Source organism: Babylonia areolata, chromosome 12 (assembly GCF_041734735.1).
Source record: "Babylonia areolata isolate BAREFJ2019XMU chromosome 12, ASM4173473v1, whole genome shotgun sequence".
Classification (NCBI taxonomy): Eukaryota; Metazoa; Mollusca; class Gastropoda; order Neogastropoda; family Buccinidae; genus Babylonia; species Babylonia areolata.
This window is the reverse complement of record NC_134887.1, coordinates 41,113,103-41,131,073: the sequence shown is the minus strand read 5'-3', so window position 1 is coordinate 41,131,073 and position 17,971 is coordinate 41,113,103. Positions and strand designations below refer to the sequence as shown.

General features: G+C 45.5%; 1 protein-coding gene across 1 annotated transcript; it reads right to left on the bottom strand.

Annotated features, from left to right (window-relative positions):
- LOC143288626 (MAP kinase-activated protein kinase 5-like) lies at positions 1-17,897 on the bottom strand. Its single transcript, XM_076597281.1, has 11 exons — positions 17,548-17,897; positions 16,117-16,190; positions 15,359-15,532; positions 14,172-14,280; positions 13,324-13,413; positions 11,651-11,746; positions 8,865-8,939; positions 7,434-7,621; positions 5,298-5,424; positions 3,293-3,420; positions 1-1,492 (listed from the first exon to the last, which is right to left on the bottom strand). The coding sequence occupies exons 1-11, from the start codon at positions 17,587-17,589 to the stop codon at positions 1,327-1,329; spliced, it is 1,269 nt and encodes a 422-aa protein (XP_076453396.1). The 5' UTR covers positions 17,590-17,897; the 3' UTR covers positions 1-1,326.
- Positions 17,898-17,971: the final 74 nt, after the last annotated feature.

Genomic DNA, 17,971 nt, shown 5'->3' with positions numbered 1-17,971 from the left:
AGCTGTGTGTGTGTGCTGGGGAGAACAGAATGGTAGGGGCAGGGTGAGGGGAAGGGGGTGGGGGGGGGTGGGGGGGAGTTGTGCATGTGCATACAGTGCTGATGGTTATGTACGTGCACATATTAAAGCATAAATTACACTTTTTTGTTTTGATCATTACCAATTATAATACAATTACTGTGAAGTTTCAAGAATTATTTCAAAAATCATTACAAAAATTGTAAAGTTAAAAGAAGTGAAAACAGCCCAGCCCAGTTTTTTTCACCCTTTTGTCACCGTCATCAGCTGTCTTTCAACATGCCCTGGGGAGTGACAGACACACACACACACACAGACAGACACACAGACAGACACACACACACACACACACCCTCCGCAAAATACACATACACACACACACAGTTTCCACAGTTGTCTGCCCATTTCTGCGTCAACATGGAGGCCAGAGAGAGAGAGAGAGACTGAGATTCTGTTCCAACATTACATGTATCTGACTAAAAGAGGTCATCAAATACACGTCTCTCTTCTCCAGCAACCCTCCTCGGTGATTTGATGGCTGCCCATGGCACAGGCTGGGCTTCTGATCACTTCTGATAAACCCTGGGACTTCCCTGGCTCACCATCCTTCCGGGGGTAGTACGGTCACAGACCACCGTCACAAGCTTCACTCTAACGCTTGCATGTCCCAGTCAAATCTGCGTTTGCTATGCTTGCACATACAAAGGCCGGTGCACCTTCTTGTCACAGTCGTCTTAAGTTTCTGGATGCCAGAAGAAAAAAAAATATGCGGTGAAGGGAAACATCTCTTCTTCTCTTTCTAAGCAGACGAGCCAAGTGTCAGACTGAAACTCTGATAGACAATTCTCACTGGATTTTATGCTTTCATTCTGCAAATTTCAGAGCATCCTAGGGATCCGCTGAGATAAACATGCAGTGCGGGGTCCTGTCTGTTTCCGAAGCATCAGGGATGTATACATGTATCTTTCATCACGTCATTTCTGTTTCCGAAGCATCAGGGATGCATATGTATTATCATATTCATCCATCATCAGGAACGGATCTCTCAAGTCGAGGGAACTCGTCAGCCATCAGCGTGCTGTGCTTGTAGATCAAAAATGACTAAACTGATACCACCCTTCACGTACATCGTCAAATCACCAAGTCACCGCCAGAAACCCCGACAAGGGCAGACAAGACACATGACAGGGCCACACACATCCACCACACCCACACACTCCCCATGCCCTCCACCCCCCAACCTCTGCTGGCAAAGACAAGGTGTGGAGGGGCAGGGACAGGCGCTGTCAGGTCACCACTACAGCACTGTCAGACCTGCGCTTGGTTCATGGCCACCTCCACACTGGCGTCCTGGGAGCTGAGCACGAAGCCGTCAGAGCTGCCGGCAGACTGTGACTGTGACTGCACCGCAGCTTTCTTGAACTGTGGGGTCGGGGTGCTGTCCGTCCGCTGCTCTTCCAGAGACTGTGTGTTCCTGTTGCCATGGACACAGAGCGTGTAAAATAACACACACAACGCACACACACACACGCATAAAAACACACACACAAATACAACAACAACAACACTATTAATCCACATAGAAATTAAATTGTGTAATCGCACAGGCTCGTCATAAATGCAAATATAATCTACTATCACCTTACAACAGACTAGCTAAAGTAGGCTTTATGCCCAAACAAAGCTCGTGTCATATTACTGTATCAAACAGCTACGACCAACGATTCTGAGCTACAGCATCGTTTCATTTCACCACCCTCCCTCCAGCCCAAATCTAAACACACTCTGACACATCTTTCTTGTTTTGCACGTGTACTTAAATATGCACGCATGCACACACACACTCACACACACAAACACATGCGTTATGCTTCATGACAGCCTGACACTTTTAACAGAGTCGGGAACACTTCTGACATGGAGACAGCCACAGCCACAGCCACAGACAGCCACAGACACTGCAACAGACACAGTCACAGACAGCCACAGAAATAGCAACAAAGACAGCCACAGACAGTCACAGACAGCCACAGAAATAGCAACAGAGACAGCCACAGTCACAGACAGCCACAGAAATAGCAACAGAGACAGCCACAGTCACAGACAACCACAGAAATAGCAACAGAGACAGCCACAGCCACAGACAGCCACAGAAATAGCAACAAACACAGCCACAGCCACAGACAGCCACAGTTACATAAATAGCAACAGACAGCCACAGAAACAGCAAAAGAGACAGCCAGTCACAGACAGCCACAGTCACAGACAGCCACAGAAATGGCAACAGAGACAGCCACAGCCACAGAAATAGCAACAGAGACAGCCACAGCCACAGACAGCCACAGAAATAGCAACAGAGACAGCCAGTCACAGACAGCCACAGTCACAGACAGCCACAGAAATGGCAACAGAGACAGCCACAGCCACAGAAATAGCAACAGAGACAGCCACAGCCACAGACAGCCACAGAAATAGCAATAGCCACAGCCACAGACAGCCACAGAAATAGCAACAGAGACAGCCACAGCCACAGACAGCCATAGAAATAGCAACAGAGACAGCCACAGAGACAGCCACAGAAATAGCAACAGAGACCGCCAGCAACAGACAGCCACAGAAATAGCAACAGAGACAGCCAGTAACAGACAGCCACAGAGACAGCCACAGAAATAGCAACAGAGACAGCCAGTCACAGACAGCCACAGTCACAGACAGCCACAGAAATAGCAACAGAGACAGCTACAGTCAGTTACAGAGACAGCCACAGAAATAGCCACACAGCCACAGAGACAGCCACAGCCACAGAAATAGCAACAGAGACAGCCAGTCACAGACAGCCACAGAGACAGCCACAGAAATAGCTATAGACACAGCCACAGTCAGCCACAGTCACAGAAATAGCAACAGCCACAGACAGCCACAGAAATAGCCACAGAGACAGCCACAGCCAGTCACAGAGACAGCAACAGAAATAGCCACAGAGACAGCCACAGCCACAGACAGCCATAACCAAAGAAATAGCCACAGCCACAGTGACAATAAGTGAACATTCTCGCAGCAAAATGCAGCATTAGAGAGACCCCAAATTTCTGCTCCATATTGTACAATGGGTTGTACCTGGGAATCAAACAATTTAGCAGACACAGAGACAGCCACAAAGACAGCTACAGAGACAACTACAACCAAAGAGAGCCACAGAGACAGCAACAGAGACAGCCGCAGAGACAGCAACAGAGACAGCAACAGCCACAGCCACAGAGGTCATGCCGTCTACCTGCGACGCCGTTTGCGGATCATGGGGTTGTCCGACAGCGTGATGGACTTGAGGGTGACCGTTTTGTCGGCCAGTCGCAGCTGCGTCATCTCGCGGGCATGTGCGTGTTTCACCTCAGCCCACTGGTCCTGGAGATGTTGGGAAAGTTGTTCAGTGTTCTTAACAGGTCCTGTCGCCAAGTGTCTCTCTCAGCGCGCGTGTGCACGCGCACACACGCATACATACACACACACTGACACTGACATGATACACTGACACGGGAACATTGTCACACACACACACACACATTGTCACACACACACAGTCTCTCTCTCTCTCTCTCTCTCTCACATACACACACAGACACACACACACACTTTCACACACACACACACACACACACTGACACATGCACACGAAATCAAACTAGGCCTGCATATGTGTGACACCATTACGTCCTGCCTGCAGTCTCTCTCTGTGTGCACTAAACACACACACACACAACACATTGACACACACACACACACAGATGCCAACCCCTGTCAAGTGTTTTTAGAACAATCAGGAAATTTGGTGTGAACGTTTTGACTTGGGGTAGGAACACTCGGACTTCGAGCCACGTCAGCAGATGGATATTTTTGGCGACACTTCTGTTCCCACCACTGCTTCTTGACAGCCGACACATCTGTGGCACTGTGTCGCTTCCCTGGTCTTTGTTCGTCTTGTTTCTCACAATCTGTATCCATGGCTGACTTTCTCTGTGACGGGCGCAATAGCCGAGTGGTTAAAGCATTGGACTGTCAATCTGAGGGTCCCGGGATCGAATCACGGTGACGGCGCCTGGTGTGCAGACCTGCTAGTGCCTGAACCCCCTTCATGTGTAAACGCATGCAGAAGATCAAATACGCACGTTAAAGATCCTGTAATCCATGTCAGCGTTTGGTGGGTTATGGAAACAAGAACATACCCAGCATGCACACCCCCGAAAACGGAGTATGGCTGCCTACATGGCAGGGTAAAAACGGTCATACATGTAAAAGCCCACTCGTGTGCATACGAGTGAACACAGAAGAAGAAGAAGAAGACTTTCTCTGTTTCAAGCCACCCGTTCCTTCCTTGCTCTCCAAAGCTTCATCCACCGGGCACAGACGCTGTTTGACCGAGACGCAACGTGTGTTAGCCACGTTCTCTCTTGTTTGGGTAAACGATTAAGCTGATTGGTCCGCTCAATGTTGTTTCAATGTAAACATGCACGCGATTTGAGGCACAGCATCATCACGTTAGACCAAGGCTAGTACTGACTGCCCCTGGCCTTGTGATCGACAGGTCCAGGGCGTCTGGGTAATTTTATGACAGGAAAGCGTGTGACCATGCTATGTAGTCGAAAGTGAAACTCGTCGGAACAATTCTGGTGTTGGTGTAACGTCAGAACAAACTGCGACTGAGCATAACAAAATACGGCGAAATCATATCAGTTGGCATCTCTACATCCCCGACAAAACAGAACTGAAACAACATAAACTAATTAGAGATTGAGAGAGAGAGACAGACAGACAGACAGACAACAGAGACAGAGAGACAGAGAGAGAGAGACAGACAGACAGACACAGAGAGAGAGAGAGAGAGAGACAGGAAGACAGACAGAGAGAAAGAGACAGACAGACAGACAGAGAGAAAGAGACAGACACAACACTGAACACTGAAATGTTTAATGTCATTAGCTGAAAAGCTCTGGTGACATAGTAGGTACTGATCAGAACAAAATGGTGCAAAACAGATAAAAATGGAACAGAAAGAAAAAAGAAAAAACAAACAAACAAACAAAAAAACAGAATTGAAACAACATAAACTAATAAGAGATTTGCAACACTTCGGCACTTTTGCATGTGACAGGGGGGTAGTGTGCCTTTTTTTCAGTTGTTCGTCTCCAAGGTTTGAACAGTACACAGAAAACAACGTACAGATAAATCATATAATAAATATTCACGCAAGACGACAGACAGACAGAGAGCCAGCCATGCCTCACTTTGTTGGCCAGCACGACAGGGGAGCTAAGCGGGGTGCTGCTGCGGGTGCCGCAGGGTCCGGAGAGCCAGGGGTGTGCGGCCAGCTCCTGGATGGTCATCCGCTGTGTGGGGTCCACGTACAGCAGTCTGTCTCACACACACACACACACACACACACACAACACACACACACACACACACACACACACACACACACACACACACACAACACACACACACACACACACACACACACACACACACAACACACACACAGACACACACACACACACACACACACACACACACAGATACACACACACACACAGACACACACACAACACACACACACACACACACAGACACACAACACACACACACACACACACACACACACACACAGACACACAACACACACACACACACAGACACACAACACACACACACAGACACACAACACACACACACACACATACACGGAGCAATGCAGTGACATGGCCACACACCTTGAAACGGAGCACTGCCCCTCAGAATGGACCACAACAACACTGACACAGAACACTGATGCAGAACACTGATGTGGAACAGCTACCAGAACACTGACACAGAACAGCCATGAGAACACTAACATGGAACACTGATGCGGAACATCTACCAGAACACTGACACAGAACAGCTGCAAGAACACTGACACAGAACAGCCAAAAGAACATTGACACAGAACAAGAACACTGACACAGAACAGCCACAAGAACACTGACACACAACACTGACACACAACAGCCACAAGAACACTGACATCAAACAGCCACAGGAACACTGACACAGAACAGCCACAAGAACACTGACACAGTACAGCCACAATAACACTGACATTGAACAGCCACAGGAACACTGACACAGAACACTGACACACAACACTGACACACAACAGCCACAAGAACACTGACATCAAACAGCCACAGGAACACTGACACAGAACAGCCACAAGAACACTGACATCAAACAGCCACAGGAACACTGACACAGAACAGCCACAAGAACATTGACACATAAGAGCCACAAGAACACTGACACAGTACAGCCACAGGAACACTGACACATAACAGCCACAATAACACTGACACAGAACAACCACAAGAACACTGACACAGAACAGCCAAAAGAACACTGACGCAGAACAAGAACACTGACACACAACAGCCACAGGAACACTGACACAGAACAGCCACAGGAACACTGACACATAACACTGACACATAACAGCCAGAAGAACACTGACATTGAACAGCCACAGGAACACTGACACAGAACAGCCACAGGAACACTGACACAGAACACTGACACACAACAGCCACAAGAACACTGACACACAACAGCCACAAGAACACTGACACAGAACAGCCACAGGAACACTGACACACAACAGCCACAAGAACACTGACACAGAACAGCCACAGGAACACTGACACACAACAGCCACAAGAACACTGACACAGAACAACCACAAGAACACTGACACAGAACACTGACACACAACAGCCACAAGAACATTGACACATAACAAGAACACTGACACAGAACACTGATACACAACAGCCACAAGAACACTGACATTGAACAGTCACAGGAACACTGACACAGAACAGCAGCAAGAACACTGACACAGAACAGCCACAAGAACATTGACACATAAGAGCCACAAGAACACTGACACAGAACACTGACACAACAACCACAGGAACACTGACACAGAACAGCCACAAGAACACTGACACAGAACAGCCACAAGAACACTGACACTAAACAGCCACAGGAACACTGACACAGAACAGCCACAAGAAAACTGACATTGAACAGCCACAAGAACACTGACACAGAACAGCAACAAGAACACTGACACAGAACACTGACACACAGCAGCAACAAGAACATTTGACACAGAACACTGACACAGAAAGGCCATAAGAACATTGATACAGAATAGCAAAGAAAGAAAGAAAGAACACTGACACATAACACCGACACACAACAGCCACAAGAACACTGGACACAAAACAGCAAAAGATGAAGAAAACACACACATACACACTGTACACCAAAAACAGCCACAAAAAAAAAAAAAAAAAAGACCCCCTCCCTACCCCCCTGCCCACCTGCAGATGACGTCCTTGGCCTCCTGAGAAATGTGCTCCCACTCCTCCCCGGTGAACTCGTAGTCCCCGCTGAGGATCTTCCTGCACATGATGGGCGTCATGGAGTGGCTGGGGTTCTCCGAGTAGAAGGGGGGCTGTCCGCACAGCATGATGTACAGGATGACCCCCAGGCTCCACATGTCGCAGCTCTGCCAGCACCGCAGTATGTTGACCATGATGAGAGTGGTATGGACACTTATACAGCGCCTGCCTGTCCTCCGTTGGAGACCAAGCTTTAAGCGCTTTACAAATGCGGATAGTACGGATACTTATATAGCACCGACAGGCGCAATAGCCAAGTGGTTAAAGCTTTGGACTTACAACCTGAGTGTCCCGAGTTCGAATCTTGGTAACGGTGCCTGGTGGGTAAAGGGTGGAGATTTTTCCGATCTCCCAGGTCAACATATGTGCAGACCTGTTAGTGCCTGAACCCCCTTCGTGTGTATACGCGCACAGAAGATCAAGTACGCATGTTAAAGATCCTGTAATCCATGTCAGTGTTCGGTGGGTTATGGAAACAAGAACATACTCAGCATGCACACCCCCAAAAGCGGAGTATGGCTGCCTACATGGTGGGGTAAAAAACAGTCATAAACGTAAAAGCCCACTCGTGTACATATGAGTGAACGTGGGAGTTGCAGCCCATGACCGAAAGAGAAGAGAAAAAAATATAGCGCCTGTCCTTGGTCTGAGACCAAGCTCTTAGCGCTATACAAACACGGATAGTAAGGATATTTATATAGCACCTATCCGTGGTCTGAGACCAAGCTCTTAGCGCTATACAAACACGGATAGTAAGGATACTTATATAGCACCTATCCGTGGTCTGAGACCAAGCTTTTAGCGCTTTAGAAACACAGATAGTAAGGACACTTACATAACGTCTATCCTCCGTCGGAAACCAAGCTCTAAGCTCACACACACACATGTGTGCAATCACTCACACACACGCAAAAAAGAAAACCGTCTAGTGAAAAGACATTATATTAACTCACTCAGTACAGCCAGTCCTCTCTTCTCCTCAACACAGACCCCTCGGATGTCCAGTGGGTGTCTGAATGACCCAACCTTTAGCTTCCGTCGTCAGAATTGTGGTATTCTTTGTCAACATTCACCTCTTCAGTATAAGAGCCTTCCGCTTGCAATATTTTGATGATGGTAACTGGGGTGAAACGCTGTTAACGTCATCTCTCACCGTTCGTATGGAGAGAGTTAAAGAATGAACACACACACACACACACACACACACACACACATTCTCTCTCTCTCTCTCACTCTCTCTCTCTGTGATGGTGATGCTGAAAGAGACAGAGAAAGGGGTGTGGAGGGGAGGAGGAGTGAGGCACGGAAACAAGACGACAGACACGGAAACCTTCCCACCACGGGTCTCACCTTGTCGTAGGTGCAGGGGGAGGAGATTGTTCCGTCCTCCCGTACTTTTTCGTAGTTCTGATAGGCCTTCAGCACCTGTGGCAGTCAACACACACACACACACACACACACACACACACGTCAGCAACTAACTGTCAGTGCCTGGCAAAACTGCTGTTCACAATTTTGTCAAAAAATATTCCCTTTAAAGCAGTCTCTACATGATTAAGGCACCTCATTCCATGTCTGTATTCTACAGATCCACATCCATTCCTTTCTTCCATTGGTGTTTGTGTGCGTGCATGCGTGCGTGTGTGTGTGTGCTTGCGTGCATGTGTTTGATAAAGAACATAATGTTTATGGAATGGCCTCTGTGTGATAAACGACATCCGGGTGTTCATGGAATGGCCTCTGTGTGATAAATGACATCCTGATGTTTGTGGAATGGCCTGTGTGTGATAAATGACATCCTGATGTTTGTGGAATGGCCTCTGTGATAAATGACATCCTGATGTTTGTGGAATGGCCTCTGTGTGATAAACAACAACCTGATGTTTGTGGAATGGCCTCTGTGTGATAAATGACAACCTGATGTTTGTGGAATGCTCTCCGTGTAATAAACGACAATCTGATGTTTGTGGAATACCCTCTGTGTGCTAAGCATTAACGTGATGTTTGTGGAATACCCTCTGTGTGCTAAGCATTAACATGATGTTTGTGGAATGCCCTCTGTGTGCTAAGCATTAACGTGATGTTTGTGGAATACCCTCTGTGTGCTAAGCATTAACATGATGTTTGTGGAATACCCTCTGTGTGCTAAGCATTAACGTGATGTTTGTGGAATGCCCTCTGTATGATAAACAACAACCTGACGTTTGTGGAATGCCCTCTGTGTGATAAACAACAACCTGACGTTTGTGGAATGCCCTCTGTGTGATAAACAACAACCTGACGTTTGTGGAATGCCCTCTTTGTGATAAACAACCTGACGTTTGTAGAATGCCGTGTGTGTGATAAACAACAACCTGGCGTTTGTGGAATGCCCTCTGTGTGATAAACAACAACCTGACGTTTGTGGAATGCCCTCTGTGTGATAAACAACAACCTGACGTTTGTGGAATGCCCTCTTTGTGATAAACAACCTGACGTTTGTAGAATGCCGTGTGTGTGATAAACAACAACCTGGCGTTTGTGGAATGCCCTCTGTGTGATAAACAACCTGACATTTGTGGAATGCCGTGTGTGTGATAAACAACAACCTGGCGTTTGTGGAATGCCCTCTGTGTGATAAACAACAACCTGGCGTTTATGGAATGCCCTCTGTAATATAAACAACAACCTGACGTTTGTGGAATGCCCCCTGTGTGATAAACAACAACCTGGCGTTTGTGGAATGCCCTCTGTATGATAAACAACAACCTGAGGTTTGTGGAATGCCCTCTTTGTGATAAACAACCTGACGTTTGTGGAATGCCCCCTGTGTGATAAACAACAACCTGGCGTTTGTGGAATGCCCTCTGTGTGATAAACAACAACCTGGCGTTTGTGGAATGCCCTCTGTATGATAAACAACAACCTGGCGTTTATGGAATGCCCTCTGTATGATCAACCTGACATTTGTGGAATGCCCTCTGTATGATAAACAACAACCTGGCGTTTGTGGAATGCCCTCTGTGTGATAAACAACAACCTGACGTTTGTGGAATGCCCTCTGTGTGATAAACAACCTGACATTTATGGAATGCCCTCTGTATGATAAACAACAACCTGACGTTTATGGAATGCCCTCTGTGTGATAAACAACAACCTGACGTTTATGGAATGTCCTCTGTATGATAAACAACCTGACGTTTGTGGAATGCCCTCTGTATGATAAACAACAACCTGGCGTTTGTGGAATGCCCTCTGTATGATAAACAACAACCTGACGTTTGTGGAATGCCCTCTGTATGATAAACAACAACCTGACGTTTATGGAATGCCCTCTGTATGATAAACAACAACCTGGCGTTTGTGGAATGCCCTCTGTATGATAAACAACCTGACGTTTGTGGAATGCCCTCTGTATGATAAACAACCTGACGTTTGTGGAATGCCCTCTGTAATATAAACAACAACCTGACGTTTGTGGAATGCCCTCTGTGTGATAAACAACAACCTGACGTTTGTGGAATGCCCTGTGTGTGATAAACAACCTGACGTTTGTGGAATGCCCTCTGTAATATAAACAACAACCTGGCGTTTGTGGAATGCCCTCTGTAATATAAACAACAACCTGGTGTTTATGGAATGCCCTCTGTATGATAAACAACAACCTGGCGTTTATGGAATGCCCTCTGTATGATAAACAACAACCTGGCGTTTGTGGAATGCCCTCTGTATGATAAACAACAACCTGACGTTTATGGAATGCCCTCTGTATGGTAAACAACAACCTGACGTTTGTGGAATGCCCTCTGTCTGATAAATGACAACCAGACATTTATAAATGCCCTCTATCTGATAAAGGACAACCTGATGACCTGATATTTGTAGACAAGAAAAGACAAGACGTGTTTATTTCGGGAAACCCCATGGGGCTCATGAAAACGTTACATATCATTTCATGTCACTTAAATATACATATGAATAACATTGGAATTGTAAATACTGTAGGATATCCTGACCACCCCTGAAAACGCAGTATGGCTGCCAACATGGCGGGGTAAAAATGGTCATACATGTAAAAGCACACTCGTGTGCATACGAGTGAACGTGGGAGTTGCAGCCCACGAGCGAAAAAAGAAGAAGAAGAAGTCCTGACTGACCTGTGGAGCAACAAAGTAAGGGGTGAAGCGAGGCGTCATCAGCTTGCCGTTGTCCTCCTTGGCGAACCCAAAGTCGGAGATCTTCAGGGTGGCTTTCTGAAACACCACCACCAGTCTGTGAGCATGCAAGTCACCGGGTCTAATACAAACAACATCCTTCCTCTAGAATGTGAGTCACTTCATCATCAACATCATCCGTTGTTTTTTTTCTCAGAATGTGAATGGCTGACTGGCTCACATTGGTCACATGCTCTTGAAATCATACACAAGTGCTTATCTAGTTTTACAACACCAAAGTGTGGTCTATCGGCTTGCCTGAATGTGGTCCCTTGACTTGCTTGAGTGTGGTCCGTTGACTTACCTGAGTGTGGTCTATCAACTTACCCACATGTGGTCTGTCTGTTGACTTACCAGAGCATAGCCTATTGACCTATATGAATATGGTCCACCAACTTATCTGAGTGTGGTCTATTGACTTACATGAGCATGGTACACTGACTTACCTGAGTGTGGTCTATTGACTTACATGAGCATGCTACACTGACTTACCTGAGTGTGGTCTATTGACTTACATGAGCATGGTACACTGACTTACATGAGCATGGTCTATTGACTTACATGAGCATGGTACACTGACTTACATGAGCATGGTCTATTGACTTACATGAGCATGGTACACTGACTTATCTGAGTGTGGTCTATTGACTTACATGAGCATGGTCCATTGACTTATCTGAGTGTGGTCCATTGACTTACATGAGCATGGTCCATTGACTTATCTGAGTGTGGTCCATTGACTTACATGAGCGTGGTCCATTGACTTACCTGAGTGTGGTCCATTGACTTACATGAGCATGGTCCATTGACTTACCTGAGAGTGGTCTATTGACTTACATGAGCATGGTCCATTGACTTACCTGAGTGTGGTCCATTGACTTACATGAGCATGGTCCATTGACTTACCTGAGTGTGGTCCATTGACTTACATGAGCATGGTCCATTGACTTACCTGAGAGCAGTCTGTCAACTTCCCAAAGTGTGGTCCACAGACTTACCTGAGCTTGGTCTGTCAACTTACGTAAGTGTAGTCTGTTGACCTGGGAGTGGTTTGTCTGTCAACTTACCTGAGTGTGGTCTATAATCTTACCCAAGTGTGGTCTGTCAACTTACCTGAGTGTGGTCTATAATCTTACCTGAGTGTGGTCTGTCAACTTACCTGCGTATGGTCTGTCAACTTACCTGAGTGTGGTCTATCAACTTACCTGAGTATGGTCTGTCAACTTACCTGTGTATGGTCTGTCAACTTACCTGAGTGTGGTCTATCAACTTACCTGAGTGTGGTCTATCAACTTACCTGAAAGTGGTTTGTCTGTCGACTTACCTAAGTATGGTCTATTAACTTATATGAGTATGGTCTGTCAGCTTATCTGAGTGTGGTCGGTCTCTCAACTTACCTAAGTATGGTCTGAGTGTTGTCCTTCGACTTACCTGAGTGTGGTCTGTCTGTTGACTTACCCGAGTGTGGTCTGTCTGTTGACTTACCTGAGTGTGGTCTGTCTGTTGACTTACCTGAGTGTGGTCTGTCTGTTGACTTACCTGAGTGTGGTCTGTCGACTTACCCGAGTGTGGTCTGTCTGTTGACTTACCTGAGTGTGGTCTGTCTGTTGACTTACCTGAGTGTGGTCCGTCAGCAGAAAGTTCTCTGGCTTCAGGTCGCGGTGAGCGATGTTCTTTTCGTGCAGACACAGCACTCCCTGTACAGCCTGCAAACACAGCACCCCATGTTCTGATACACTACCCATGTATAACTAACTAACTATCTATCTATCTATCTATCTATCTATCTATCTATCTATCTATCTATCTATCTATCCCATGTGCAGAGGTATGTTATTATGCACTACTGTAGATGCATTGTTTCATGTGAGGTGCAAAGAGCCCATTATATGGGGAGTTTGCACCATGTAAGTATCATCTATCTATTATCATTGTTATCATCATTATGACGATGCTCAGACTTTATGAGTATATGAAAGTCAGTACCACATGCTTTAAATACCCAGAGCAATATCACAGCGCGACAGAAGTACCACAGGAACTCAGGAAGCATTTGTATTTGTATTTGTATTTCTTTTTTTTATCACATCAGATTTCTCTGTGTGAAATTCGGGCTGCTCTCTCTATGGAGAGCGCGTCGCTACACTACAGCGCTACCCATTTTTTTTTGTTTTTTTTTCCTGCGTGTAGTTTTATATGTTTTTCCTATCAGGTGGATTTTTCTACAGAATTTTGCCAGGAACAACCCTTTTGTTGCCGTGGGTTCTTTTACGTGCGCTAAATGCATGCTGCACACGGGACCTCGGTTTATCGTCTCATCCGAATGACTAGCGTCCAAACCACCACTCAAGGTCTAGTGGAGGGGGAGAAAATATCGGCGGCTGAACAGTGATTCGAACCAGCGCACTCAGATTCTCTTGCTTCCAAGGCGGACGCGTTACCTCTAGGCCATCGCTCCACTTACCTGTCTCATGTACATGGCAGCCATTTCTTCGGTGAAGCACTCTTCCTGTCGGATGCGATCAAAGAGTTCTCCCCCTTCCATTAACTCCATCACCAGGAAGAGGCGGGGTCTGTGGAAAGAAAGCCATTGTGACACTGTGAACAGATTCCCCTTTCCCGTGTGTGGTCTGTCTGTTGACTTACCTGAAGCAATGATCAAAGGAACTTAACAAAAACTGTTTTCCATCACAACTGACACAATTCAAACTTGGCAGTACATCCATCCCTCTTTCCAGTTCAGTCAGGAACCTCGGCGTTGTCCTTGACAACACACTGTCCACGCAAAAATTTATCAGTCAGACATGTCAATCCCGCTACTGTCAATTGCGGCGCATCAATTTCGTCCAGAAATATCTGTCCACTGACACAACATCTAGACTTGTCATTTCTCTCATTCTCTCTCACCTTGACTACTGTAACTTTCTATTGTCTGGTTTGCCTGCTTCATCCATTCAGTCCCTTCAGCGCATACAAAACTCTGCTGCCTGACTCGTCCTCAGAAAAAGATCTGAGCACATCACTTCTCTTTTGCAACATCTCCACTGGCTCCCTGTTTCACACAGAATAAAGTACAAGATCAGCACTGTATGTTATAAATGTATTCACAAATCTGCCCCTTCCTATCTCTGTGGCTGCCTTCACCTCTACACTCCATCTTGCTCTCTACAAGTGGCTTCGGATCCACTGTTTACGCATACCCAGATTCAAACATTCAACTGTTGGCCGCCGTTCTTTCTCTGTCTCTGGAACTTGTAATTGGAATGAACTTCCTCTTTTGCTTCGTCAGGTCTCCACACTCAGCTCTTTCAAGTCTGGCCTTAAAACCCACCTCTTCCCAAAATAGCCTCCCTTCCCTGCCTAATAATATATAATATGATACGATACGATACAGACAAGCGTAAGCCCTCCCACACACCCACCCACCAACAAGCGTAAGCCCCTCCCCACACCCACATCCACAAACATATGCCCCTAACCCCATTCCCCCCCCCCCACACAAGTGTAAGCCCCGACCCCCCCCCCCCCCCCCCCCGCTTCCCCTCCCCACACACACCCACAAGTGTAAGCCTCCCCCACCCCCTCCACACACACACACACACACAAGCATAAGCTCCTACACACGCACACACACCCACAAAGCCACAGTACCTGGGTGTGGCATCGCCGTCCAGCCTCAGACTGTTGTGGTACACACGGTACAGACAGACGATGTGGGGGTGACCGCTGACCAGCTGCTGGATGCGAGTCTCCTGCCGGGACCGGGGACAGTCCATCAGGCACTTCAGGGCAAACGGCTTGCCTGTCGACCTCTCCTGGCATGGCCTGAACACACACACACACACACACACACACATGCGCACACATGCACACACACACACCATCTAACATCACTAATATTAATAACAGAGAAAAGATGATAAACTAAACAAAGGCGCAGACACACACACATGCACACACCATCTAATATCACTAATAGTGAAAAGAAAATACTCTAAAGAAACAAAAAACACACACACACACATGTATGCACACCACTTACTATAACTAATAACAGTTAAAAGACATTAAACTAAAGAAAGAAACACACTCAGGAAAGCACACACACACACACACCATCTAATATGACTAATTATAGTGAAAAGATGTTACACTAAAGAAACTAATATAAGTGATAGTAGTGAAAAGACAAACTAAAGAAACACACACACACACACACACACACACACACACACACACACACACACACACAAAGCCTGTTGTGCAAATGACCTTGTGTTTGTAAAGCGTTTAGAGCTTCGTCTCTGACCAAGAATAGGCACTATATTATAAGTATCCATATAATTAACATTATTATTATAAAGAGACAGGAAAGACACTTTTGACAGTGATGAGAGTGGACCACTGACCTGACAGGGCCGTTCACCCCAGTGCCAAGCTGTTCATTCCAGTGGACAACAAAGTCCTGTTCAATCAGGTTCACCTGCCATTTGAACACACACACAACACACACAATGCACACAACACACACACACACACACACACACACACACACGATCATGTCACATCTCAACAAGTGGTGGAGGTGATGATGATTCAAATGCAAATTGGGATCTGGATGATAACAGTCACCAGCCACTTTGTGACAGAATTACACTGACACTGGTGTAAGTTTTGTGCCCTGAACTGATGACCATTCGTCTGAATCGGGTCAGGCTTCATGAAAGTGAACATGATCAGTTGCTGGCACACGCACTGGCATTACACATGTTCAGCATGAAAGAGGGAGTGCACCCGGGCAAAACAATTTTTTTTACAGGTAATCCAGGAATAAAATGTGAAACAGAATAATCACCAGTTGATTTCAAGGAAATATTCTTTGACCAGGATTTTAAAATATCAATCATACTTTGGCTTTCAATGTAAAATTCTGCATTGTGATTAGATGAAAAAAAAAAAAAAAAAAAAAAAAAAAAAAAAAATATATATATATATATATATACTCTGTGACTGGCTTAGAGATCTATCAGGGGAGCAGCATTTTCTGACACCATTGGTGGAACAGAAAAACAACAATAATAACATTTATACTATAGCAAGGAAACGAAATAAGTTTACTGTTAGATAAAATGTATCAGTAATCATCATGCAAATTTCAGGGAGATACCTTTGTATTTGAGAAAGTAGTGCACATTTCTTTGCTCTTGGTGACAACCTCAATATGTTGTTTTTTTCTTCTCAAAAACACAAAAATCTTCAGCATGCAACAGATATACGATGATGACAGATGATGACAGCTGATGTGACAAGTATATTGCATCCAAACCCAGATCATTGATATGAATCATCAGCAAGTTGATATATTCACTGTGTAAAGAAAAAGAAGAAGTGTATCACTTTACAAATCTTTCCTCAATCTGAATTCTGTCAATAGTCTGAAGAAACACATACCTATTAGGTATAGTAGACACATGGTTTGCACAAAAATATGCCTCAGTGTGTCTCATGTATACATGTCTAAACCAAACCGCTGGTATTGCCATTGTAAATGATTGTAACTAATGTTATAAAAACTAAAATACCATAAGCTATTCATATTTGGATCAGTTACATGAAATATGTAAGATTTGCTTGTGCCCCAACAGGGTTTCCTGAAATAAACGTGTCTTGCTTGTCATATAACTTAATTTCAAGTGGCGTGCTGCATTTATAGCCAGGGGTTGTTGTTTTTTCTTCCAAATTCTACAGTGATCGGGAGGATGGGGCGAGAAGTGCAGTGAAAGTGAGTGGGGGTGGGAGAATACGTTTTTCAAAGTTATCAAAGAGCTGACAAAACTTACCTTCATGTCTGGTATTTCACAACTTTCTTCTTGGGATTCCATCGTTTTCTCTGATTCGGTCTAATGAATTTTATTTCAACAGGGTAAATGAAAGAGGATTTAACTTCGGTAAATACTGAATCGACCAAACAAAACAGATACTGAGATGATAAATTTACCAGCTGCTTTTGGTAAAACACTCTAAAAACACTTAAAATGTCAGGTGATGATAAAAGATGAAGCTGTGCGCTAGACTCTGGGGTAAGATGAAGGTAGCTGGTGTATAACAGACGGTCATAAATGAATTATCTGAACCGTGGTTCTAATAAAGACTGTCCATCAGCGTTTGCGTGTACAACCGGTGCAGTTTTTGTTGTTTTCTAAAATCGAAACCGGAAGATGTATGGTGGGACGTAAAAAAAATACAACGCGACTGAAACGTATA

What these genes read in the sequence shown, in the direction of transcription:
- LOC143288626 (XM_076597281.1), bottom strand. Translation starts at nt 17,589, where the DNA reads ATGGAATCCCAAGAAGAAAGTTGTGAAATACCAGACATGAAG. An exon ending in GTGAAATACCAGACATGAAG is followed by an intron (nt 16,191 to 17,547) that starts GTAAGTTTTGTC and finishes TTCAAATGGCAG; the next exon opens with GTGAACCTGATTGAACAGGA. An exon ending in CTGCCATGTACATGAGACAG is followed by an intron (nt 13,414 to 14,171) that starts GTAAGTGGAGCG and finishes CTGTGTTTGCAG; the next exon opens with GCTGTACAGGGAGTGCTGTG.